Source organism: Salmo salar, chromosome 16, assembly GCF_965601325.2.
Source record: "Salmo salar chromosome 16, fSalSal1, whole genome shotgun sequence".
NCBI lineage: Eukaryota > Metazoa > Chordata > Actinopteri > Salmoniformes > Salmonidae > Salmo > Salmo salar.
This window is the reverse complement of record NC_138306.1, coordinates 47,989,344-48,015,000: the sequence shown is the minus strand read 5'-3', so window position 1 is coordinate 48,015,000 and position 25,657 is coordinate 47,989,344. Positions and strand designations below refer to the sequence as shown.

Below are 25,657 nucleotides of genomic sequence, written 5' to 3'. Positions count from 1 at the left end.
TCTCAGTGTGTGTTCCTCTCATTCTCAGTGTGTGTTCCTCTCTCAGTGTGTGTTCCTCTCTCTCTCAGTGTGTTCCTCTCTTTCTCAGAGTGTTTCTCTCTTTCTCAGTGTGTTCCTCTCTTTCTCAGTGTGTCCCTCTCTCTCTCAGTGTGTGTTCCTCTCTTTCTCAGTGTGTTCCTCTCTCTCAGTGTGTGTTCCTCTCCCTCTCAGTGTGTGTTCCCCTCTCTCTCTAAGTGTGTGTTCCCCTCTCTCTCTCAGTGTGTGTTCCCCTCTCTCTCTCAGTGTTCCTCTCTCTCTCTCAGTGTGTGTTCCTCTCATTCTCAGTGTGTTCCTCTCATTCTCAGTGTGTTCCTCTCTCTCTCAGTGTGTGTCCCTCTCTCTCTCAGTGTGTGTCCCTCTCTCTCTCAGTGTGTGTCCCTCTCTCTCTCAGTGTGTGTTCCTCTCTCTCTCAGTGTGTTCCTCTCTCTCTCAGTGTGTTCCTCTCTCTCTCAGTGTGTTCCTCTCTTTCTCAGTGTGTTCCTATCTTTCTCAGTGTGTTCCTCTCTCTCTCAGTGTGTGCCTCTCTCTCTCAGTGTGTGTTACTCTCTCTCTGTGTGTTCCTCTCTCTCTCAGTGTGTTCCCCTCTCTCTCAGTGTGTTCCCCTCTCTCTCAGTGTGTTCCTCTCTTTCTCAGTCTGTTCCTCTCTCTCTCAGTGTGTGCCTCTCTCTCTCAGTGTGTGTCCCTCTCTTTCTCAGTGTGTGTTCCCCTCTCTCTCTCAGTGTGTTCCTCTCTTTCTCAGTGTGTTCCTCTCTCTCTCAGTGTGTGTTCCCCTCTCTCTCTCAGTGTGTTCCTCTCTCTCTCAGTGTGTTCCTCCATTTCTCAGTGTGTGTCCCTCTCTCTCTCAGTGTGTTCCTCTCTTTCTCAGTGTGTTCCTCTCTCTCTCAGTGTGTGTTCCTCTCTTTCTCAGTGTACCTCTCTCTCTGTGTGTGTCCCTCTCTCTCTCGTTGTGTGTTCCCCTCTCTCTCTCTCAGTGTGTTCCTCTCTTTCTCAGTGTTCCTCTCTTTCTCAGTGTGTGTTCCTCTCTCTCTCAGTGTGTTCCTCTCTTTCTCAGTGTGTCCCTCTCTCTCTGTGTGTGTTCCTCTCTTTCTCAGTGTGTTCCTCTCTCTCTCAGTGTGTGTTCCTCTCTTTCTCAGTGTGTTCCTCTCTCTCTCAGTGTGTGTTCCCCTCTCTCTCTCAGTGTGTGTTCCCCTCTCTCTCTCAGTGTGTTTCTCTCTCTCTCAGTGTTCCTCTCTCTCACAGTGTGTGTTCCTCTCATTCTCAGTGTTCCCCTCTCTCTCAGTGTGTGTTCCCCTCTCTCTCTCAGTGTGTTCCTCTCTTTCTCAGTGTGTTCCTCTCTTTCTCAGTGTGTCCCTCTCCCTCTCAGAGTGTGTTCCCGTCTCTCTCGCAGTGTGTGTTCCCCTCTCTCTCTCTCTCAGTGTGTGTTCCCCTCTCTCTCTCAGTGTTCCTCTCTCTCTCAGTGTGTGTTCCTCTCATTCTCAGTGTGTTCCTCTCATTCTCAGTGTGTTCCTCTCTCTCTCAGTGTGTGTTCCCTTCTCTCTCTCAGTGTGTGTTCCTCTCTCTCTCAGTGTGTTCCTCTCTTTCTCAGTGTGTTTCTCTCTCTCTCAGTGTGTGTTCCTCTCTCTCTCAGTGTGTGTTCCTCTCTTTCTCAGTGTGTCCCTCTCTCTCTCAGTGTGTTCCTCTCTTTCTCAGTGTGTGCCTCTCTCTCTCAGTGTGTTCCTCTCTTTCAAGTGTGTTCCTCTCTCTCTCAGTGTGTGTCCCTCTCTTTCTCAGTGTGTTCCTCTCTCTCTCAGTGTGTTCCCCTCTCTCTCTCAGTGTGTGTTCCCCTCTCTCTCTCAGTGTGTTTCTCTCTCTCTCAGTGTTCCTCTCTCTCACAGTGTGTGTTCCTCTCATTCTCAGTGTCCCTCTCTCTCAGTGTGTGTTCCCCTCTCTCTCTCAGTGTGTTCCTCTCTTTCTCAGTGTGTTCCTCTCTTTCTCAGTGTGTCCCTCTCCCTCTCAGTGTGTGTTCCCGTCTCTCTCTCAGTGTGTGTTCCCCTCTCTCTCTCAGTGTGTGTTCCCCTCTCTCTCTCAGTGTTCCTCTCTCTCTCAGTGTGTGTTCCTCTCATTCTCAGTGTGTTCCTCTCATTCTCAGTGTGTTCCTCTCTCTCTCAGTGTGTGTCCCTCTCTCTCTCATGTGTGTCCTCTCTCTCTCAGTGTGTGTCCCTCTCTCTCTCAGTGTGTTCCTCTCTCTCTCAGTGTGTTCCTCTCTCTCTCAGTGTGTGTTCCCTCTCTCTCTCTCAGTGTGTTCCTCTCTTTCTCAGTGTGTTCCTCTCTTTCTCAGTGTGTTCCTCTCTTCTCTCAGTGTGTTCCTCTCTCTCTCAGTGTGTGTCCCTCTCTTTCTCAGTGTGTGCTCTCTCTCTCAGTGTGTGTCCCTCTCTCTCAGTGTGTGTTCCCCTCTCTCTCTCAGTGTGTTTCCCCTCTCTCTCTCAGTGTGTGTTCCCCTCTCTCTCTCAGTGTGATCCTCTCTCTCTCAGTGTGTGTTCCTCCATTTCTCAGTGTGTTCCTCTCTCTCTCAGTGTGTTCCTCTCTCTCTCAGTGTGTTCCTCTCTCTCTCAGTGTGTCCCTCTCTTTCTCAGTGTGCCTCTCTCTCTGTGTGTGTCCCTCTCTCTCTCAGTGTGTTCCCCTCTCTCTCTCAGTGTGTTCCTCTCTTTCTCAGTGTGTGTTCCTCTCTCTCTCAGTGTGTGCCTCTCTCTCTCAGTGTGTTCCTCTCTTTCTCAGTGTGTTCCTCTCTTTCTCAGTGTGTCCCTCTCTCTCTCAGTGTGTGTTCCTCTCTTTCTCAGTGTGTGTTCCTCTCTCTCTCAGTGTGTGTGTTCCTCTCTCTCTCAGTGTGTGCCTCTCTTTCTCAGTGTGTGCCTCTCTCTCTCAGTGTGTGTTCCTCTCTCTCTCAGTGTGTGTTCCCCTCTCTCTCTCAGTGTGTGTTCCCCTCTCTCTCTCAGTGTGTTCCTCTCTTTCTCAGTGTCCCTCTCTCGCTGTGTGTGTCCCTCTCTCTCTCAGTGTGTGTTCCCCTCTCTCTCTCAGTGTGTTCCTCTCTTTCTCAGTGTGTGTTCCTCTCTCTCTCAATGTGTGTACCTCTCTTTCTCAGTGTGTGTCCCTCTCTCTCTCAGTGTGTGTTCCTCTCTTTCTCAGTGTGTTCCTCTCTCTCTCAGTGTGTGTTCCCTTCTCTCTCTCAGTGTGTTCCTCTCTTTCTCAGAGTGTTTCTCTCTTTCTCAGTGTGTTCCTCTCTTTCTCAGTGTGTCCCTCTCTCTCTCAGTGTGTGTTCCTCTCTTTCTCAGTGTGTTCCTCTCTCTCAGTGTGTGTTCCTCTCCCTCTCAGTGTGTGTTCCCCTCTCTCTCTAAGTGTGTGTTCCCCTCTCTCTCTCAGTGTGTGTTCCCCTCTCTCTCTCAGTGTTCCTCTCTCTCTCTCAGTGTGTGTTCCTCTCATTCTCAGTGTGTTCCTCTCATTCTCAGTGTGTTCCTCTCTCTCTCAGTGTGTGTCCCTCTCTCTCTGTGTGTGTCCCTCTCTCTCTCAGTGTGTTCCTCTCTCTCTCAGTGTGTTCCTCTCTTTCTCAGTGTGTTCCTATCTTTCTCAGTGTGTTCCTCTCTCTCTCAGTGTGTGCCTCTCTCTCTCAGTGTGTTCCTCTCTCTCTCAGTGTGTTCCCCTCTCTCTCAGTGTGTTCCCCTCTCTCTCAGTGTGTTCCTCTCTTTCTCAGTCTGTTCCTCTCTCTCTCAGTGTGTGCCTCTCTCTCTCAGTGTGTGTCCCTCTCTTTCTCAGTGTGTGTTCCCCTCTCTCTCTCAGTGTGTTCCTCTCTTTCTCAGTGTGTTCCTCTCTCTCTCAGTGTGTGTTCCCCTCTCTCTCTCAGTGTGTGTTCCTCTCTCTCTCAGTGTGTGTTCCTCTCTTTCTCAGTGTGTTCCTCTCTCTCTCAGTGTGTGTTCCCCTCTCTCTCTCAGTGTGTGTTCCCCTCTCTCTCTCAGTGTGTTCCTCTCTTTCTCAGTGTGTTCCTTTCTTTCTCAGTGTGTCCCTCTCCCTCTCAGTGTGTGTTCCCGTCTCTCTCTCAGTGTGTGTTCCCCTCTCTCTCTCAGTGGGTGTTCCCCTCTCTCTCTCAGTGTTCCTCTCTCTCTCAGTGTGTGTTCCTCTCATTCTCAGTGTGTTCCTCTCATTCTCAGTGTGTTCCTCTCTCTCTCAGTGTGTGTCCCTCTCTCTCAGTGTGTGTCCCTCTCTCTCTCAGTGTGTGTTTCTCTCTCTCTCAGTGTGTTCCTCTCTTTCTCAGTGTGTTTCTCTCTCTCTCAGTGTGTTCCTCTCTCTCTCAGTGTGTGTTCCTCTCTTTCTCAGTGTGTCCCTCTCTCTCTCAGTGTGTTCCTCTCTTTCTCAGTGTGCCTCTCTTTCTCAGTGTGTCCCTCTCTTTCTCAGTGTGTGCCTCTCTCTCTCAGTGTGTTCCTCTCTCTCTCAGTGTGTGTCCCTCTCTTTCTCAGTGTGTTCCTCTCTCTCTCAGTGTGTGTTCCTCTCTTTCTCAGTGTGTTCCTCTCTCTCTCAGTGTGTTCCCCTCTCTCTCTCAGTGTGTGTTCCCCTCTCTCTCTCAGTGTGTTTCTCTCTCTCAGTGTTCCTCTCTCTCACAGTGTGTGTTCCTCTCATTCTCAGTGTTCCTCTCTCTCTCAGTGTGTTCCCCTCTCTCTCTCAGTGTGTTCCTCTCTTTCTCAGTGTGTTCCTCTCTTTCTCAGTGTGTCCCTCTCCCTCTCAGTGTGTGTTCCCGTCTCTCTCTCAGTGTGTGTTCCCCTCTCTCTCTCAGTGTGTGTTCCCCTCTCTCTCTCAGTGTTCCTCTCTCTCTCAGTGTGTGTTCCTCTCATTCTCAGTGTGTTCCTCTCATTCTCAGTGTGTTCCTCTCTCTCTCAGTGTGTGTCCCTCTCTCTCTCAGTGTGTGTCCCTCTCTCTCTCAGTGTGTGTTCCTCTCTCTCTCAGTGTGTTCCTCTCTCTCTCAGTGTGTTCCTCTCTTTCTCAGTGTGTTCCTCTCTCTCTCAGTGTGTGTTCCTCTCTCTCTCAGTGTGTGTTCCTCTCCTTCTCAGTGTGTCCCTCTCTCTCTCAGTGTGCCTCTCTTTCTCAGTGTGTTCCTCTCTTTCTCAGTGTGTTCCTCTCTTTCTCAGTGTGTGCCTCTCTCTCTCAGTGTGTGTCCCTCTCTTTCTCAGTGTGTGTTCCCCTCTCTCTCTCAGTGTGTGCCTCTCTTTCTCAGTGTGTTCCTCTCTCTCTCAGTGTGTGTTCCCCTCTCTCTCTCAGTGTGATCCTCTCTCTCTCAGTGTGTGTTCCTCCATTTCTCAGTGTGTTCCTCTCTCTCTCAGTGTGTTCCTCTCTCTCTCAGTGTGTTCCTCTCTCTCTCAGTGTGTCCCTCTCTCTCTCAGTGTGCCTCTCTCTCTGTGTGTGTCCCTCTCTCTCTCAGTGTGTTCCCCTCTCTCTCTCAGTGTGTTCCTCTCTTTCTCAGTGTGTATTCGTCTCTCTCTCAGTGTGTGCCTCTCTCTCTCAGTGTGTTCCTCTCTTTCTCAGTGTGTCCCTCTCCCTCTCAGTGTGTGTTCCCGTCTCTCTCTCAGTGTGTGTTCCCCTCTCTCTCTCTCTCTCTCAGTGTGTGTTCCCCTCTCTCTCTCAGTGTTCCTCTCTCTCTCAGTGTGTGTTCCTCTCATTCTCAGTGTGTTCCTCTCATTCTCAGTGTGTTCCTCTCTCTCTCAGTGTGTGTCCCTCTCTCTCTCAGTGTGTGTCCCTCTCTCTCTCAGTGTGTGTTCCTCTCTCTCTCAGTGTGTTCCTCTCTTTCTCAGTGTGTTTTTCTCTCTCTCAGTGTGTGTTCCTCTCTCTCTCAGTGTGTGTTCCTCTCTTTCTCAGTGTGTCCCTCTCTCTCTCAGTGTGTTCCTCTCTTTCTCAGTGTGTGCCTCTCTCTCTCAGTGTGTTCCTCTCTTTCTCAGTGTGTTCCTCTCTCTCTCAGTGTGTGTTCCTCTCTTTCTCAGTGTGTTCCTCTCTCTCTCAGTGTGTTCCCCTCTCTCTCTCAGTGTGTGTTCCCCTCTCTCTCTCAGTGTGTTTCTCTCTCTCTCAGTGTTCCTCTCTCTCACAGTGTGTGTTCCTCTCATTCTCAGTGTCCCTCTCTCTCTCAGTGTGTGTTCCCCTCTCTCTCTCAGTGTGTCCCTCTCTTTCTCAGTGTGTTCCTCTCTTTCTCAGTGTGTCCCTCTCCCTCTCAGTGTGTGTTCCCGTCTCTCTCTCAGTGTGTGTTCCCCTCTCTCTCTCAGTGTGTGTTCCCCTCTCTCTCTCAGTGTTCCTCTCTCTCTCAGTGTGTTCCTCTCATTCTCAGTGTGTTCCTCTCATTCTCAGTGTGTTCCTCTCTCTCTCAGTGTGTGTCCCTCTCTCTCTCAGTGTGTGTCCCTCTCTCTCTCAGTGTGTTCCTCTCTCTCTCAGTGTGTTCCTCTCTCTCTCAGTGTGTGTCCTCTCTCTCTCAGTGTGTGTCCTCTCTCTCTCAGTGTGTTCCTCTCTCTCTCAGTGTGTGTTCCTCTCTCTCTCAGTGTGTGTCCTCTCTTTCTCAGTGTGTTCCTCTCTTTCTCAGTGTGTTCCTCTCTCTCTCTCAGTGTGATCCTCTCTCTCTCAGTGTGTGTCCCTCTCTTTCTCAGTGTGTGTTCCCATCTCTCTCAGTGTGTTCCTCTCTTTCTCAGTGTGTTCCTCTCTCTCTCAGTGTGTGTTCCCCTCTCTCTCTCAGTGTGATCCTCTCTCTCTCAGTGTGTGTTCCTCCATTTCTCAGTGTGTTCCTCTCTCTCTCAGTGTGTTCCTCTCTCTCTCAGTGTGTTCCTCTCTCTCTCAGTGTGTCCCTCTCTTTCTCAGTGTGCCTCTCTCTCTGTGTGTGTCCCTCTCTCTCTCAGTGTGTTCCCCTCTCTCTCTCTCAGTGTGTTCCTCTCTTTCTCAGTGTGTGTTCCTCTCTCTCTCAGTGTGTGCCTCTCTCTCTCAGTGTGTTCCTCTCTTTCTCAGTGTGTTCCTCTCATTCTCAGTGTGTCCCTCTCTCTCTCAGTGTGTGTTCCTCTCTTTCTCAGTGTGTTCCTCTCTCTCTCAGTGTGTGTGTTCCTCTCTCTCTCAGTGTGTGCTTCTCTTTCTCAGTGTGTGCCTCTCTCTCTCAGTGTGTGTTCCTCTCTCTCTCAGTGTGTGTTCCCCTCTCTCTCTCAGTGTGTGTTCCCCTCTCTCTCTCAGTGTGTTCCTCTCTTTCTCAGTGTGCCTCTCTCGCTGTGTGTGTCCCTCTCTCTCTCAGTGTGTGTTCCCCTCTCTCTCTCAGTGTGTTCCTCTCTTTCTCAGTGTGTGTTCCTCTCTCTCTCAATGTGTGTACCTCTCTTTCTCAGTGTGTGTCCCTCTCTCTCTCAGTGTGTGTTCCTCTCTTTCTCAGTGTGTTCCTCTCTCTCTCAGTGTGTGTTCCCTTCTCTCTCTCAGTGTGTTCCTCTCTTTCTCAGAGTGTTTCTCTCTTTCTCAGTGTGTTCCTCTCTTTCTCAGTGTGTCCCTCTCTCTCTCAGTGTGTGTTCCTCTCTTTCTCAGTGTGTTCCTCTCTCTCAGTGTGTGTTCCTCTCCCTCTCAGTGTGTGTTCCCCTCTCTCTCTAAGTGTGTGTTCCCCTCTCTCTCTCAGTGTGTGTTCCCCTCTCTCTCTCAGTGTTCCTCTCTCTCTCTCAGTGTGTGTTCCTCTCATTCTCAGTGTGTTCCTCTCATTCTCAGTGTGTTCCTCTCTCTCTCAGTGTGTGTCCCTCTCTCTCTGTGTGTGTCCCTCTCTCTCTCAGTGTGTTCCTCTCTCTCTCAGTGTGTTCCTCTCTTTCTCAGTGTGTTCCTATCTTTCTCAGTGTGTTCCTCTCTCTCTCAGTGTGTGCCTCTCTCTCTCAGTGTGTTCCTCTCTCTCTCAGTGTGTTCCCCTCTCTCTCAGTGTGTTCCCCTCTCTCTCAGTGTGTTCCTCTCTTTCTCAGTCTGTTCCTCTCTCTCTCAGTGTGTGCCTCTCTCTCTCAGTGTGTGTCCCTCTCTTTCTCAGTGTGTGTTCCCCTCTCTCTCTCAGTGTGTTCCTCTCTTTCTCAGTGTGTTCCTCTCTCTCTCAGTGTGTGTTCCCCTCTCTCTCTCAGTGTGTGTTCCTCTCTCTCTCAGTGTGTTCCTCTCTTTCTCAGTGTGTTCCTCTCTCTCTCAGTGTGTGTTCCCCTCTCTCTCTCAGTGTGTGTTCCCCTCTCTCTCTCAGTGTGTTTCTCTCTCTCTCAGTGGTCCTCTCTCTCACAGTGTGTGTTCCTCTCTCTCTCAGTGTGTGTTCCCCTCTCTCTCTCAGTGTGTTCCTCTCTTTCTCAGTGTGTTCCTTTCTTTCTCAGTGTGTCCCTCTCCCTCTCAGTGTGTGTTCCCGTCTCTCTCTCAGTGTGTGTTCCCCTCTCTCTCTCAGTGTGTGTTCCCCTCTCTCTCTCAGTGTCCTCTCTCTCTCAGTGTGTGTTCCTCTCATTCTCAGTGTGTTCCTCTCATTCTCAGTGTGTTCCTCTCTCTCTCAGTGTGTGTCCCTCTCTCTCAGTGTGTGTCCCTCTCTCTCTCAGTGTGTGCGCCTCTCTCTCTCAGTGTGTTCCTCTCTTTCTCAGTGTGTTTCTCTCTCTCTCAGTGTGTTCCTCTCTCTCTCAGTGTGTGTTCCTCTCTTTCTCAGTGTGTCCCTCTCTCTCTCAGTGTGTTCCTCTCTTTCTCAGTGTGCCTCTCTTTCTCAGTGTGTCCCTCTCTTTCTCAGTGTGTGCCTCTCTCTCTCAGTGTGTTCCTCTCTCTCTCAGTGTGTGTCCCTCTCTTTCTCAGTGTGTTCCTCTCTCTCTCAGTGTGTGTTCCTCTCTTTCTCAGTGTGTTCCTCTCTCTCTCAGTGTGTTCCCCTCTCTCTCTCAGTGTGTGTTCCCCTCTCTCTCTCAGTGTGTTTCTCTCTCTCTCAGTGTTCCTCTCTCTCACAGTGTGTGTTCCTCTCATTCTCAGTGTTCCTCTCTCTCTCAGTGTGTCCCTCTCCCTCTCAGTGTGTGTTCCCGTCTCTCTCTCAGTGTGTGTTCCCCTCTCTCTCTCAGTGTTCCTCTCTCTCTCAGTGTGTGTTCCTCTCATTCTCAGTGTGTTCCTCTCATTCTCAGTGTGTTCCTCTCTCTCTCAGTGTGTGTCCCTCTCTCTCTCAGTGTGTGTCCCTCTCTCGCTCAGTGTGTGTTCCTCTCTCTCTCAGTGTGTTCCTCTCTCTCTCAGTGTGTTCCTCTCTTTCTCAGTGTGTTCCTCTCTCTCTCAGTGTGTGTTCCTCTCTCTCTCAGTGTGTGTTCCTCTCCTTCTCAGTGTGTCCCTCTCTCTCTCAGTGTGCCTCTCTTTCTCAGTGTGTTCCTCTCTTTCTCAGTTTGTTCCTCTCTTTCTCAGTGTGTGCCTCTCTCTCTCAGTGTGTGTCCCTCTCTTTCTCAGTGTGTGTTCCCCTCTCTCTCTCAGTGTGTGCCTCTCTTTCTCAGTGTGTTCCTCTCTCTCTCAGTGTGTGTTCCCCTCTCTCTCTCAGTGTGATCCTCTCTCTCTCAGTGTGTGTTCCTCCATTTCTCAGTGTGCTCCTCTCTCTCTCAGTGTGTTCCTCTCTCTCTCAGTGTGTTCCTCTCTCTCTCAGTGTGTCCCTCTCTCTCTCAGTGTGCCTCTCTCTCTGTGTGTGTCCCTCTCTCTCTCAGTGTGTTCCCCTCTCTCTCTCAGTGTGTTCCTCTCTTTCTCAGTGTGTATTCGTCTCTCTCTCAGTGTGTGCCTCTCTCTCTCAGTGTGTTCCTCTCTTTCTCAGTGTGGTCCTCTCTTTCTCAGTGTGTCCCTCTCTCTCTCAGTGTGTGTTCCTCTCTTTCTCAGTGTGTGTTCCTCTCTCTCTCAGTGTGTGTGTTCCTCTCTCTCTCAGTGTGTGTTCCTCTCTTTCTCAGTGTGTTCCTCTCTCTCTTAGTGTGTGTTCCTCTCTCTCTCAGTGTGTGTTCCTCTCTTTCTCAGTGTGTTTCTCTCTTTCTCAGTGTGTTCCTCTCTTTCTCAGTGTGTCCCTCTCTCTCTCAGTGTATGTCCCTCTCTTTCTCAGTGTGTGTCCCTCTCTCTCTCTCAGTGTGTGTCCCTCTCTTTCTCAGTGTGTTCCTCTCTCTCTCAGTGTGTGTTCCTCTCTTTCTCAGTGTGTTCCTCTCTCTCTCAGTGTGTTCCCCTCTCTCTCTCAGTGTGTGTTCCCCTCTCTCTCTCAGTGTGTTTCTCTCTCTCTCAGTGTTCCTCTCTCTCACAGTGTGTGTTCCTCTCATTCTCAGTGTTCCTCTCTCTCTCAGTGTGTCCCTCTCCCTCTCAGTGTGTGTTCCCGTCTCTCTCTCAGTGTGTGTTCCCCTCTCTCTCTCAGTGTTCCTCTCTCTCTCAGTGTGTGTTCCTCTCATTCTCAGTGTGTTCCTCTCATTCTCAGTGTGTTCCTCTCTCTCTCAGTGTGTGTCCCTCTCTCTCTCAGTGTGTGTCCCTCTCTCGCTCAGTGTGTGTTCCTCTCTCTCTCAGTGTGTTCCTCTCTCTCTCAGTGTGTTCCTCTCTTTCTCAGTGTGTTCCTCTCTCTCTCAGTGTGTGTTCCTCTCTCTCTCAGTGTGTGTTCCTCTCCTTCTCAGTGTGTCCCTCTCTCTCTCAGTGTGCCTCTCTTTCTCAGTGTGTTCCTCTCTTTCTCAGTTTGTTCCTCTCTTTCTCAGTGTGTGCCTCTCTCTCTCAGTGTGTGTCCCTCTCTTTCTCAGTGTGTGTTCCCCTCTCTCTCTCAGTGTGTGCCTCTCTTTCTCAGTGTGTTCCTCTCTCTCTCAGTGTGTGTTCCCCTCTCTCTCTCAGTGTGATCCTCTCTCTCTCAGTGTGTGTTCCTCCATTTCTCAGTGTGTTCCTCTCTCTCTCAGTGTGTTCCTCTCTCTCTCAGTGTGTTCCTCTCTCTCTCAGTGTGTCCCTCTCTCTCTCAGTGTGCCTCTCTCTCTGTGTGTGTCCCTCTCTCTCTCAGTGTGTTCCCCTCTCTCTCTCAGTGTGTTCCTCTCTTTCTCAGTGTGTATTCGTCTCTCTCTCAGTGTGTGCCTCTCTCTCTCAGTGTGTTCCTCTCTTTCTCAGTGTGTTCCTCTCTTTCTCAGTGTGTCCCTCTCTCTCTCAGTGTGTTCCTCTCTTTCTCAGTGTGTGTTCCTCTCTCTCTCAGTGTGTGTGTTCCTCTCTCTCTCAGTGTGTGTTCCTCTCTTTCTCAGTGTGTTCCTCTCTCTCTTAGTGTGTGTTCCTCTCTCTCTCAGTGTGTGTTCCTCTCTTTCTCAGTGTGTTTCTCTCTTTCTCAGTGTGTTCCTCTCTTTCTCAGTGTGTCCCTCTCTCTCTCAGTGTATGTCCCTCTCTTTCTCAGTGTGTGTCCCTCTCTCTCTCTCAGTGTGTGTCCCTCTCTCTCTCAGTGTGTGTTCCTCTCCCTCTCAGTGTGTGTTCCCCTCTCTCTCTCAGTGTGTGTTCCCCTCTCTCTCTCAGTGTGTTTCTCTCTTTCTCAGTGTGTGTCCCTCTCTCTCTCAGTGTGTTCCTCTCTCTCTCTCAGTGTGTTCCTCTCTCTCTTTCTCAGTGTGTGTCCCTCTCTCTCTCAGTGTGTGTTCCTCTCTCTCTCAGTGTGTGTCCCTCTCTCTCTCAGTGTGTTCCTCTCTCTCTCAGTGTGTGTCCTCTCTCTCTCAGTGTGTGTCCCTCTCTCTCTCAGTGTGTGTCCCTCTCTCTCTCAGTGTGTGTTCCTCTCTCTCGCAGTGTGTCCCTCTCTCTCTTTCTCAGTGTGTTTCTCTCTTTCTCAGTGTGTTCCTCTCTCAGTGTTTGTTCCTCTCTCTCTCAGTGTGTGTCCCTCTCTCTCTCAGTGTGTTTCTCTCTCTCTCAGTGTGTGTCCCTCTCTCTCTCAGTGTTCCCTCTCTCTCTCAGTGTGTGTTCCCCTCTCTTTCTCAGTGTGTGTTCCTCTCTCTCTCAGTGTGTGTCCCTCTCTCTCTCAGTGTGTGGTCCTCTCTCTCTCAGTGTGTGTTCCTCTCTCTCTCAGTGTGTGTCCCTCTCTCTCTCAGTGTGTGTCCCTCTCTCTCTTTCTCAGTGTGTGCCTCTCTCTCTCAGTGTGTTTCTCTCTCTCTCAGTGTGTTCCTCTCTCTCTCAGTGTGTGTTCCTCTCTCTCTCAGTGTGTTCCTCTCTCTCTCAGTGTGTGTTCCTCTCTTTCTCAGTGTGTTTCTCTCTTTCTCAGTGTGTGTCTCTCTCTCTCAGTGTGTGTTCCTCTCTCTCTCAGTGTGTGTTCCTCTCTCTCTCAGTGTGTGTCCCTCTCTCTCTCAGTGTGTTCCTCTCTCTCTCTCAGTGTGTGTTCCTCTCTCTCTCAGTGTGTGTCCCTCTCTCTCTCAGTGTGTTCCTCTCTCTCTCAGTGTTCCTCTCTCTCTCAGTGTGTGTTCCCCTCTCTCTCTCAGTGTGTTCCTCTCTGTATCAGTGTTCCTCTCTTTCTCAGTGTGCCTCTCTCTCTCAGTGTGTGTTCCTCTCTCTCTCAGTGTGTGTCTCTCTCTCTCAGTGTGTGCCTCTCTCTCTCAGTGTGTGCCTCTCTCTCTCAGTGTGTGTTCCTCTCTCTCTCAGTGTGTTCCTCTCTCTCTCAGTGTGTGTCCTCTCTCTCTCAGTGTGTGTCCCTCTCTCTCTCAGTGTGTGTCCCTCTCTCTCTATGTCAGTATGTGTGTTACTCTTTCACCTCTCTCTCTCAGTGTGTTTGTGTTCCTCTCTGTGTGTGTGTGTGTTCCTCTGTGTGTGTGTGTGTTCCTCTCTGTGTGTTCCTCTCTGTGTGTGTGTTCCTCTCTGTGTGTGTGTTCCTCTCTGTGTGTGTGTGTTCCTCTGTGTGTGTGTGTGTGTGTGTGTGTGTGTGTCTCGCTCTCTCTCTCTCTCTCTCTCTCTGTGTGTTCCTCTCTCTGTGTGTGTGTGTGTGTGTTCCTCGCTCTATGTGTGTTCCTCTCTCTGTGTGTGTGTTCCTCTCTCTCTGTGTTCCTCTCTCTCTCTGTGTGTGTTCCTCTCTCTCTGTGTGTGTGTTCCTCTCTCTCTCAGTGTGTGTCCCTCTCTCTCTCAGTGTGTGTCCCTCTCTCTCTCAGTGTGTTCCTCTCTCTCAGTGTGTGTGTGTTACTGTCTCTCTCAGTGTGTCCTCTCTGTGTGTCCTCTCTCTCTCAGTGTGTCCTCTCTATTTCACTGTGTGCCCCTCTCTCAGTGTGTGTCCCCCTCTCTCTCAGTGTGTCCCTCTCTCAGTGTGTGTGTGCACCTCTCTCTCTCTGTGTGTCCCTCTCTCTCTCTGTGTGCCCCTCTCTCTCTCTGTGTGCCCCTCTCTCTCAGTGTGTGTGCCCCTCTCTCTCAGTGTGTGTGTCCCTCTCTCTCTCAGTGTGTGTCCCTCTCTCTCTCTCAGTCTCTCTCTGTGTGTGTCTCTCTCAGTCTCTCTCTGTGTGTGTCTCTCTCTCTCAGTGTGTGTGTCTCTCTCGCTCAGTGTGTGTGTCTCTCTCAGTGTGTGTGTGTCTCTCTCTCTCTGTGTGTGTGTGTCTCTCTCTCTCTGTGTGTGTGTGTGTCTCTCTCTGTGTGTGTGTCTCTCTCTCTCTCTCTCTCTCTCTCTCTCTCTCTCTCTCTCTCTCTCTCTCTCCCTCTCTCTCGCTCTCTCTCGCTCTCTCTCTCTCTCTCCCTCTCTCTCTCTCTCTCTCTCTGTGTGTGTCCCTCTCTCTCTGTGTGTGTCCCTCTCTCTTTCAGTGTGTGTCCCTCTCTCTATCAGTGTGTGTGTCCCTCTCTCTATCAGTGTGTGTGTCCCTCTCTCTATCAGTGTGTGTGTCCCTCTCTCTATCAATGTGTGTGTCCCTCTCTCTGTCAGTGTGTGTGTCCCTCTCTCCATCAGTGTGTGTGTTCCTCTTATCAGTGTGTGTGTCCCTCTCTCTATCAGTGTGTGTGTCCCTCTCTCTATCAGTGTGTGTGTCCCTCTCTCTATCAGTGTGTGTGTCCCTCTCTCTATCAGTGTGTGTGTTCCTCTCTCTATCAGTGTGTGTGTTCCTCTCTCTATCAGTGTGTGTGTCCCTCTCTCTATCAGTGTGTGTGTGTTCCTCTCTCTATCAGTGTGTGTGTTCCTCTCTCTATCAGTGTGTGTGTACCTCTCTCTGTGAGTGTGTGTGTGTCCCTCTCTCTCCCTCAGTGTGTTTGCTGCAGGCTGCAGTAGAGGGTGCAAAGAATAGCATAATCGATGTTCTTTATCTCAACATCAAGTCTAACCCTAACCCAACAAGTCTAACCCTAACATCAAGTCTAACCCTAACTACAAGCCTAACCCTAACCTAACAACAAGCCTAACCCTAACCTAACAACAAGTCTAACCCTAACCTAACAACAAGCATAACCCTAACCCAACAACAAGCCTAACCCTAACCTAACAACAAGCATAACCCTAACCTAACAACAAGCATAACCCTAACCTAACAACAAGCATAACCCTAACCTAACAACAAGTCTAACCCTAACCTAACAACAAGCCTAACCCTAACCTAACAACAGGTCTAACCCTAACCTAACAACAAGCCTAACCCTAACCTAACAACAACCCTAACCCTAACCTAACAACAAGCCTAACCCTAACCTAACAACAAGCCTAACCCTAACCTAACAACAAGTCTAACCCTAACCTAACAACAAGCCTAACCCTAACCTAACAACAAGCCTAACCCTAACCTAACAACAAGCATAACCCTAACCTAACAACAAGCATAACCCTAACCTAACAACAAGCCTAACCCTAACCTAACAACAAGCCTAACCCTAACCTAACAACAAGCCTAACCCTAACCTAACAACAAGCATAACCCTAACCTAACAACAAGTCTAACCCTAACCTAACAACAAGTCTAACCCTAACCTAACAACAAGCATAACCCTAACCTAACAACAAGCCTAACCCTAACCTAACAACAAGCCTAACCCTAACCTAACAACAAGTCTAACCCTTAACCTAACAACAAGTCTAACCCTAACCTAACAACAAGTCTAAACCTAACCCTAACAACAAGTCTAACCCTAACCTAACAACAAGCATAACCCTAACCTAACAACAAGCCTAACCCTAACCTAACAACAAGTCTAACCCTAACCTAACAACAAGCCTAACCCTAACCTAACAACAAGCCTAACCCTAACCTAACAACAAGTCTAACCCTAACCTAACAACAAGTCTAACCCTAACATAACAAGAAGCCTAACCCTAACCTAACAACAAGCATAACCCTAACAACAAGCCTAACCCTAACCTAACAACAAGCCTAACCCTAACCTAACAACAAGCATAACCCTAACCTAACAACAAGTCTAACCCTAACCTAACAACAACACTAACTCTAACCTAACAACAAGCCTAACCCTAACCTAACAACAAGCCTAACCCTAACCTAACAACAAGCATAACCCTAACCTAACAACAAGTCTAACCCTAACCTAACAACAAGTCTAACCCTAACCTAACAACAAGCCTAACCCTAACCTAACAACAAGCCTAACCCTAACCTAACAACAAGTCTAACCCTAACCTAACAACAAGTCTAACCCTAACCTAACAACAAGTCTAACCCTAACCTAACAACAAGCCTAACCCTAACCTAACAACAAGCATAACCCTAACCTAACAACAAGCCTAACCCTAACCTAACAACAAGCCTAACCATAACCTAACAACAAGCATTACCCTAACCTAACAACAAGCATAACCCTAACCTAACAACAAGCCTAAGCCTAACCTAACAACAAGTCTAACCCTAACCTAACAACAAGCCTAACCCTAACCTAACAACAAGTCTAACCCTAACCTAACAACAAGCATAACCCTAACCTAACAACAAGCATAACCCTAACCTAACAACAACACTAACTCTAACCTAACAACAAGCCTAACCCTAACCTAACAACAAGCCTAACCCTAACCTAACAACAAGCCTAACCATAACCTAACAACAAGCATAACCCTAACCTAACAACAAGCATAACCCTAACCTAACAACAAGTCTAACCCTAACCTAACAACAAGCATAACCCTAACAACAAGCATAACCCTAACCTAACAACAAGCATAACCCTAACAACAACCCTAACCCTAACCTAACAACAAGCATAACCCTAACAACAAGCATAACCCTAACAACAAGCATAACCCTAACCTAACAACAAGCATAACCCTAACCTAACAACAAGCATAACCCTAACCTAACAACAAGTCTAACCCTAACCTAACAACAAGCATAACCCTAACCTAACAACAAGCATAACCCTAACCTAACAACAAGCATAACCCTAAACTAACAACAAGCATAACCCTAACCTAACAACAACCCTAACCCTAACCTAACAACAAGCATAACCCTAACCTAACAACAAGCATAACCCTAACCTAACAACAAGCCTAACCCTAACCTAACAACAAGTCTAACCCTAACCTAACAACAAGTCTAACCCTAACCTAACAACAAGCATAACCCTAACCTAACAACAACACTAACCCTAACCTAACAACAAGCCTAACCCTAACCTAACAACAAGTCTAACCCTAACCTAACAACAAGCCTAACCCTAACCTAACAACAAGCATAACCCTAACCTAACAACAAGTCTAACCCTAACCTAACAACAAGTCTAACCCTAACCCTAACAACAAGCATAACCCTAACCTAACAACAAGTCTAACCTAACAACAAGCCTAACCCTAACCTAACAACAAGCATAACCCTAACAACAAGCATAACCCTAACCTAACAACAAGCCTAACCCTAACCTAACAACAACTCTAACCCTAACCTAACAACAAGCCTAACCCTAACCTAACAACAACTCTAACCCTAACCTAACAAGAAGCCTAACCCTAACCTAACAACAAGCCTAACCCTAACCTAACAACAAGCCTAACCATAACCTAACAACAAGCATAACCCTAACCTAACAACAAGCCTAACCCTAACCTAACAACAACACTAACTCTAACCTAACAACAAGCCTAACCCTAACCTAACAACAAGTCTAACCCTAACCTAACAACAAGTCTAACCCTAACCTAACAACAAGCCTAACCCTAACCTAACAACAAGTCTAACCCTAACCTAACAACAAGCATAACCCTAACCTAACACCAAGCCTAACCCTAACCTAACAACAAGCCTAACCCTAACCTAACAACAAGCCTAACCCTAACCTAACAACAAGCCTAACCCTAACCTAACAACAAGCATAACCCTAACCTAACAACAAGTCTAACCCTAACCTAACAACAAGCCTAACCCTAACCTAACAACAAGCATAACCCTAACCTAACAACAAGCATAACCCTAACCTAACAACAAGCATAACCCTAACCTAACAACAACACTAACTCTAACCTAACAACAAGCCTAACCCTAACCTAACAACAAGCCTAACCCTAACCTAACAACAAGCCTAACCATAACCTAACAACAAGCATAACCCTAACCTAACAACAAGCATAACCCTAACCTAACAACAACCCTAACCCTAACCTAACAACAAGCATAACCCTAACCTAACAACAAGTCTAACCCTAACCTAACAACAAGTCTAACCCTAACCTAACAACAAGTCTAACCCTAACCTAACAACAAGCCTAACCCTAACCTAACAACAAGCCTAACCCTAACCTAACAACAAGCCTAACCCTAACCTAACAACAAGCATAACCCTAACCTAACAACAAGCATAACCCTAACAACAAGCATAACCCTAACCTAACAACAAGCATAACCCTAACCTAACAACAAGCATAACCCTAACCTAACAACAAGCATAACCCTAACCTAACAACAAGCCTAACCCTAACAACAAGTCTAACCCTAACCTAACAACAAGTCTAACCCTAACCTAACAACAAGCATAACCCTAACCTAACAACAACACTAACCCTAACCTAACAACAAGCCTAACCCTAACCTAACAACAAGTCTAACCCTAACCTAACAACAAGCATAACCCTAACCTAACAACAAGTCTAACCCTAACCCTAACAACAAGCATAACCCTAACCTAACAACAAGTCTAACCTAACAACAAGCCTAACCCTAACCTAACAACAAGCATAACCCTAACCTAACAACAAGCCTAACCCTAACCTAACAACAAGCCTAACCCTAACCTAACAACAACTCTAACCCTAACCTAACAACAAGCCTAACCCTAACCTAACAACAACTCTAACCCTAACCTAACAAGAAGCCTAACCCTAACCTAACAACAAGCCTAACCCTAACCTAACAAGAAGCCTAACCCTAACCTAACAACAAGCCTAACCCTAACCTAACAACAAGCATAACCCTAACCTAACAACAAGTCTAACCCTAACCTAACAACAATCCTAACCCTAACCTAACAACAAGCCTAACCCTAACCTAACAACAAGCATAACCCTAACCTAACAACAAGCATAACCCTAACCTAACAACAAGCCTAACCCTAACCTAACAACAAGCCTAACCCTAACCTAACAACAAGCCTAACCCTAACCTAACAACAAGCCTAACCATAACCTAACAACAAGCCTAACCCTAACCTAACAACAAGCCTAACCCTAACCTAACAACAAGTCTAACCCTAACCTAACAACAAGCTTCTTGTCCAACAAAGACACCAGTCTGGCTTTGTCAAACGACACATAGCGCCTAGACCCACGGGTCAAGGTTTAACAGGAAAAACAACACACACATACTCACACAGATACACACATGCACACACTCTCGCGCACAGATGCACACTTGCTCTAAAACACACACACACACACAGATAGACACACTCTTGCACGCGCACACACAAAACACACACACACTTTCCCTCACACACACACAGCATGTTTTCCTGTGCTGATGACAGCGGTAGCGGGGGGAAGGAGAGCAGAGGAGAGGCGAGTGACGAGTTGAGAGAAGAGGGGAGGAGGTGAGAGAAGAGGGGGAGGAAAGGAGAGAGGAGGTGAGAGGAGAGGGGGAGGTGAAAGAAGAGGGGGAGGAGAGGAGGTGAGAGGAGAGGGGGAGGTGAGAGAAGAGGGGAGGAGGTGAGAGAAGAGGGGGAGGGGGTGAGAGGAGGTGAGAGGAGAGGGGGAGGTGAGGAGGTGAGAGGAGAGGGGGAGGTGAGAGAAGAGGGGAAGAAGGTGAGAGAAGAGGGGGAGGAGGTGAGAGGAGAGGGGAAGGAGAGGCGGTGAAAGGAGAGGGGAGGAGAAGAGGTGAGAGGAGAGTGGGAGGAGAGGAGGTGAGAGGAGAGGGGGAGGAGAGGTGGTGAAAGGAGAGGGGAGGAGAGGCGGTGAAAGGAGAGGGGAGGAGAGGAGGTGAGAAGAGAGTGGGAGGAGAGGAGGTGAGAGGAGAGGGGGAGGTGAGAGAAGAGGGGGAGAAGGTGAGAGAAGAGGGGAGGATGTGAGAGAAGAGGTGGAGGGAGGGGGTGAGAGGAGGTGAGAGAAGAGGGGGAGGAGGTGAGAGGAGAGGGGAGGAGGTGAGAGGAGAGGGGAGGAGGTGAGAGAAGAGGGGGAGGTGAGAAAAGAGGGGGAGGTGAGAAAAGAGGGGGAGGAGGTGAGAGAAGAGGGGGAGGAGGTGAGAGAAGAGGGGGAGGAGGTGAGAGAAGAGGGGAGGAGGGGAGAGGAGGTGAGAGGAGAAGGGAAGGAGGTGAGAGAAGAGGGGGAGAAGGTGAGAGAAGAGGGGGAGCAGAGAAGAGGGGGAGGAGGGGAGAGAAGAGGGGAGGAGGTGAGAGGAGAGGGGGAGGTGAGAGGAGAGGGGGAGGTGAGAGAAAAGGAGGAGGAGGTGAGAGAAAAGGAGGAGGAGGTGAGAGAAGAGGGGGAGGAGGTGAGAGAAGAGGGGGAGGTGAGAGAAGAGGGGGAGGTGAGAGAAGAGGGGGAGGAGGGGAGAGGAGGTGAGAGAAGAGGGGAGGAGGTGAGAGAAGAAGGTGAGGAGAGGGGAGAAGAGGGGGAGGAGAGGGGAGAGAAGAGAGGGAGGAGAGGTGAGAGAAGAGGGGGAATAGGTGAGAGAAGAGGGGGAGGAGGGGAGAGAAGGTGAGAGAAGGGAAGGAGGTGAGAGGAGAGGGGGAGGAGAGGGGAGAAGAGGGGGAGGAGAGGGGAGAAGAGGGGGAGGAGAGGGGAGAAGAGAGGGGGAGGAGAGGTGAGAGAAGAGGGGGAATAGGTGAGAGAAGAGGGGGAATAGGTGAGAGAAGAGGCGGAGGAGGGGAGAGGAGGTGAGAGAAGGGAAGGAGGTGAGAGGAGAGGGGAGGAGAGGGGAGAAGAGGGGGAGGAGAGGGGAGAAGAGGGGGAGGAGAGGGGAGAAGAGGGGGAGGAGAGGGGAGAAGAGAGGGGGAATAGGTGAGAGAAGAGGGGGAGGAGGGGAGAGGAGGTGAGAGGAAAAGGGAAGGAGGTGAGAGGAGAAGGGAAGGAGGTGAGAGGAGAGGGGGAGGAGAGGTGAGAGAAGAGGGGAATAGGTGAGAGAAGAGGGGGAGGAGGGGAGAGGAGGGGAGAGAAGGGAAGGAGGTGAGAGGAGAGGGGAGAAGAGGGGGAGGAGAGGTGAGAGAAGAGGGGGAGGAGAGGTGAGAGAAGATGGGGAATAGGTGAGAGAAGAGGGGGAGGAGGGGAGAGGAGGTGAGAGAAGGGAAGGAGGTGAGAGGAGAGGGGGAGGAGAGGGGAGAAGAGGTGAGAGAAGGGAAGGAGGTGAGAGAAGGGAAGGAGGTGAGAGAAGGGAAGGAGGTGAGAGGAGAGGGGGAGGAGAGGGGAGAAGAGAGGGGGAGGAGTCTGTGTTGTCGTGGCATAGAAACCACAGTCTCTCTATTCTAACCGCCAGGGTCAAATGCAGGTTACACAGGATGTGTGTGTGTGTGTGTGTGTCTGCTCATGCTGAGGGAGAGCACACAGGAAGACAGACAGACAGACAGATGAAATAGAGAATTGTATATCAGGCCATTCAACTGTACTTTCCAGGATGTATCCTGTGTGGGATGTAATTGTCAACATAGCTATCAACCATACCTTAACCCTTTATATCTAAAACAGAATGTAGGGGTTAGAGGCCAGGGGATAAGGGTCCATGTTCAGGTGATGTGTCTGTGTGATCAGGTGTGTATTCTAGAGGGGTTGTGTGAGGTGTGTGTAGTCTTAGGTTAAGGTGACAGGTGAACTACAGATTAGGTTGAGGTGACAGGTGAACTACAGATTAGGTTGAGGTGACAGGTGAACTACAGATTAGGTTGAGGTGACAGGTGAACTACAGATTAGGTTGAGGTGACCGGTGAACTACAGATTAGGTTGAGGTGACCGGTGAACTACAGATTAGGTTGAGGTGACAGGTGAACTACAGATTAGGTTGAGGTGACCGGTGAACTACAGATTAGGTTGAGGTGACCGGTGAACTACAGATTAGGTTGAGGTGACCGGTGAACTACAGATTAGGTTGAGGTGACCGGTGAACTACAGATTAGGTTGAGGTGACAGGTGAACTACAGATTAGGTTGAGGTGACCGGTGAACTACAGATTAGGTTGAGGTGACCGGTGAACTACAGATTAGGTTGAGGTGACAGGTGAACTACAGATTAGGTTGAGGTGACCGGTGAACTACAGATTAGGTTGAGGTGACCGGTGAACTACAGATTAGGTTGATGTGACCTGTGAACTACAGATTAGGTTGAGGTGACCGGTGAACTACAGATTAGGTTGAGGTGACCGGTGAACTACAGATTAGGTTGATGTGACAGGTGAACTACAGATTAGGTTGAGGTGACAGGTGAACTACAGATTAGGTTGAGGTGACAGGTGAACTACAGATTAGGTTGAGGTGACCGGTGAACTACAGATTAGGTTGAGGTGACCGGTGAACTACAGATTAGGTTGAGGTGACCGGTGAACTACAGATTAGGTTGAGGTGACCGGTGAACTACAGATTAGGTTGAGGTGACAGGTGAACTACAGATTAGGTTGAGGTGACCGGTGAACTACAGATTAGGTTGAGGTGACCGGTGAACTACAGATTAGGTTGAGGTGACCGGTGAACTACAGATTAGGTTGAGGTGACCGGTGAACTACAGATTAGGTTGAGGTGACCGGTGAACTACAGATTAGGTTGAGGTGACCGGTGAACTACAGATTAGGTTGATGTGACAGGTGAACTACAGATTAGGTTGAGAAGACAGGTGAACTACAGATTAGGTTGATGTGACAGGTGAACTACAGATTAGGTTGAGGTGACAGGTGAACTACAGATTAGGTTGAGGTGACAGGTGAACTACAGATTAGGTTGAGGTGACAGGTGAACTACAGATTAGGTTGAGGTGACAGGTGAACTACAGATTAGGTTGAGGTGACAGGTGAACTACAGATTAGGTTGAGGTGACAGGTGAACTACAGATTAGGCTTGAGGTGACAGGTGAACTACAGATTAGGTTGAGGTGACAGGTGAACTACAGATTAGGTTGAGGTGACAGGTGAACTACAGATTAGGTTGAGGTGACAGGTGAACTACAGATTAGGTTGAGGTGACAGGTGAACTACAGATTAGGTTGAGGTGACAGGTGAACTACAGATTAGGTTGAGGTGACAGGTGAACTACAGATTAGGTTGAGGTGACAGGTGAACTACAGATTAGGTTGAGGTGACAGGTGAACTACAGATTAGGTTGAGGTGACAGGTGACAATGTATGCTATACACTGAATGTACAAAACATTAGTAACACCTTCTTAAGATTGAGTTGCACCCCATTTTGCTGACAGAACAGACTCAATTCATCAGGGCATGGACTCTACAAGGTGTTGTAAGTGTTCCACAGGGATGCTGGCCCCTGTTGACTCCAATGTTTCCCACAGTTGTGTCAAGTTGGCTAGATGTCCTTTGCGTGGTGGAATATTCTTGATACACACAGGAAACTGTTGAGCATGAAAAACTCAGCAGCGTTGCAGTTCTTGACACACTCAAACCGGTGCGCCTGGCACCTACTACCATATCCTGTTCAAAGGCACTTTTGTCTTGCCCATTCACCCTCTGAATGGCACTCATACAGAATCCATATTTCAATTGTCTCAAGGCTTAAAAATCCTTCTTTAACGTGTCTCCTCCCCTTCATCTACACTGAAGGAAAATAATGTAACAGGTGACGTCAATAAGGGATCATAACTTTCACCTGGATTCACCTGGTCAGTCTGTCATGGAAAGAGCAGGTGTTCCTAATGTTTTGTACACTCATGTTATATTAGGTTGAGACAGAGGTAACTGGTTCTCTTGTTCAATGATTTTACTAGTATGCTACAGTAGTTGTACTGTCATTAGACTCTTACCGTTCTCAGGCTGCTCCTTGATATCAGACTCACTCTGCTGGTTGGGACTGTCTGACTGGCCATCTACAGAGAGAGAGAGAGAGAGAGGAAGGTGAGAGGCCGTAAGGGACTGGAGCAAGGGTCTCACAAGCAGTCCAACTTTCAGATGAGCCAAAATGGCACGGTTTTATTTAACAAGGAGATCTCATGGATATATAAACGATAAGATTAGATTGTGAAACATGCAGAATCCATAAAAACACTTGGATGGGTTAACTTTAATAATGTTTACATACTGTTTTACTCATTTCATATGTATATACTGTATTCTATTCTACTGTATTTTGGTCAATCCCACTCCAACATGGCTCGTCCTAGTATTTATGTATTCCAACATGTTTTTTAGATTTGTGTGTATTGTTGTGTATTGTTAGATATTACTGCACTGTTGGAGCTAGGAACACAAACATTTCACTACACCTGTAATAACATCTGTTAAATATATGTATGTGACCAATAACATCTGTTAAATATGTGTATGGACCAATAACATCTGTTAAATATGTGTATGGACCAATAACATCTGTTAAATATGTGACCAATAACATCTGTTAAATATGTGTATGGACCAATAACATATGTTAAATATGTGTATGGACCAATAACATCTGTTAAATATGTGTATGGACCAATAACATCTGTTAAATATGTGTATGGAGCAATAACATCTGTTAAATATGTGTATGGAGCAATAACATCTGTTAAATATGTGTATGGACCAATAACATCTGTTAAATATGTGTATGGACCAATAACATCTGTTAAATATGTGACCAATAACATCTGTTAAATATGTGTATGGACCAATAACATCTGTTAAATATGTGTATGGACCAATAACATCTGTTAAATATGTGTATGGACCAATAACATCTGTTAAATATGTGTATGGACCAATAACATCTGTTAAATATGTGTATGTCACCAATAACATCTGTTAAATATGTGTATGGACCAATAACACCTGCTAAATATGTGTATGGACCAATAACATCTGTTAAATATGTGTATGGACCAATAACACCTGCTAAATATGTGTATGGACCAATAACATCTGTTAAATATGTGACCAATAACATCTGTTAAATATGTGACCAAAAACATCTGTTAAATATGTGTATGGACCAATAACATCTGTTAAATATGTGTATGGACCAATAACATCTGTTAAATATGTGTATGGACCAATAACATCTGTTAAATATGTGTATGGACCAATAACATCTGTTAAATATGTGACCAATAACATCTGTTAAATATGTGTATGGACCAATAACATCTGTTAAATATGTGTATGGACCAATAACATCTGTTAAATATGTGTATGGACCAATAACATCTGTTAAATATGTGTATGGAGCAATAACATCTGTTAAATATGTGTATGGACCAATAACATCTGTTAAATATGTGTATGGACCAATAACATCTGTTAAATATGTGTATGGACCAATAACATCTGTTAAATATGAGTATGGACCAATAACATCTGTTAAATATGAGTATGGACCAATAACATCTGTTAAATATCAGTATGGACCAATAACATCTGTTAAATATGTGTATGGACCAATAACATCTGTTAAATATGTGTATGGACCAATAACATCTGTTAAATATGTGACCAATAACATCTGTTAAATATGTGACCAATAACATCTGTTAAATATGTGTATGGACCAATAACATCTGTTAAATATGTGTATGGACCAATAACATCTGTTAAATATGTGTATGTGATCAATAACATCTGTTAAAATGTGTATGTGACCAATACAATCTGACTTGATTTGATTTCTTTAGCCACAATACTCATTTCTATCAAATTGAACTTGCATAGCGTCATTCCCCAAACACATTGGTCTCTTCGCATTTATCACTATAGTACTGTAACTGTGCGTGTGTGTGTGCGGTCGGGGTTGCCCACTGTCTGAGAGAGCAAACCCAACCCGTAGGCTACTCTGTGTGTGTGTGTGTGTGTGTTCGCGCGCAGGTGAAACCCTAGTCCTCGTGTCTCCAGCTCTGCGATCGATGCCGGCGTCTGTCTCCCCCCCTGGCCTGTGCATCGACTGTACACTGGCACAGCCAGAGCCCCACAGCGTAGGACTGCAAAAGTAGCTTTAAGACAGACAGACAGTCTGCAGACAGGCTGTGGGGTAAAGCTACTGTAGACTACTGGCTGGTCTTGATTAGTCTAGTTTGGTTGGTCAATGCTAGCTCCACCGTAGTGACTTTGACTGCCTGCCTCTCATATAGTCTTTACCGTACATTCCAGTGTGTCAGCGTCTTTACAGTACATTCCAGTG

The 25,657-nt window shown here is 47.6% G+C and overlaps 1 protein-coding gene across 2 annotated transcripts in view; it reads right to left on the bottom strand.

Moving 5' to 3' along the window:
• The window catches only part of LOC106574075 (nuclear factor 1 A-type), a 236,166-nt gene that overhangs the window by 53,498 nt on the left and 157,011 nt on the right, over positions 1-25,657 (bottom strand). For both annotated transcript variants that reach the window (XM_082962756.1, XM_082962757.1), the window contains exon 3: positions 23,313-23,375. In XM_082962756.1, coding sequence (XP_082818882.1) covers positions 23,313-23,375 — 63 coding nt within the window. The remainder of the gene's footprint in view (positions 1-23,312; positions 23,376-25,657) is intronic.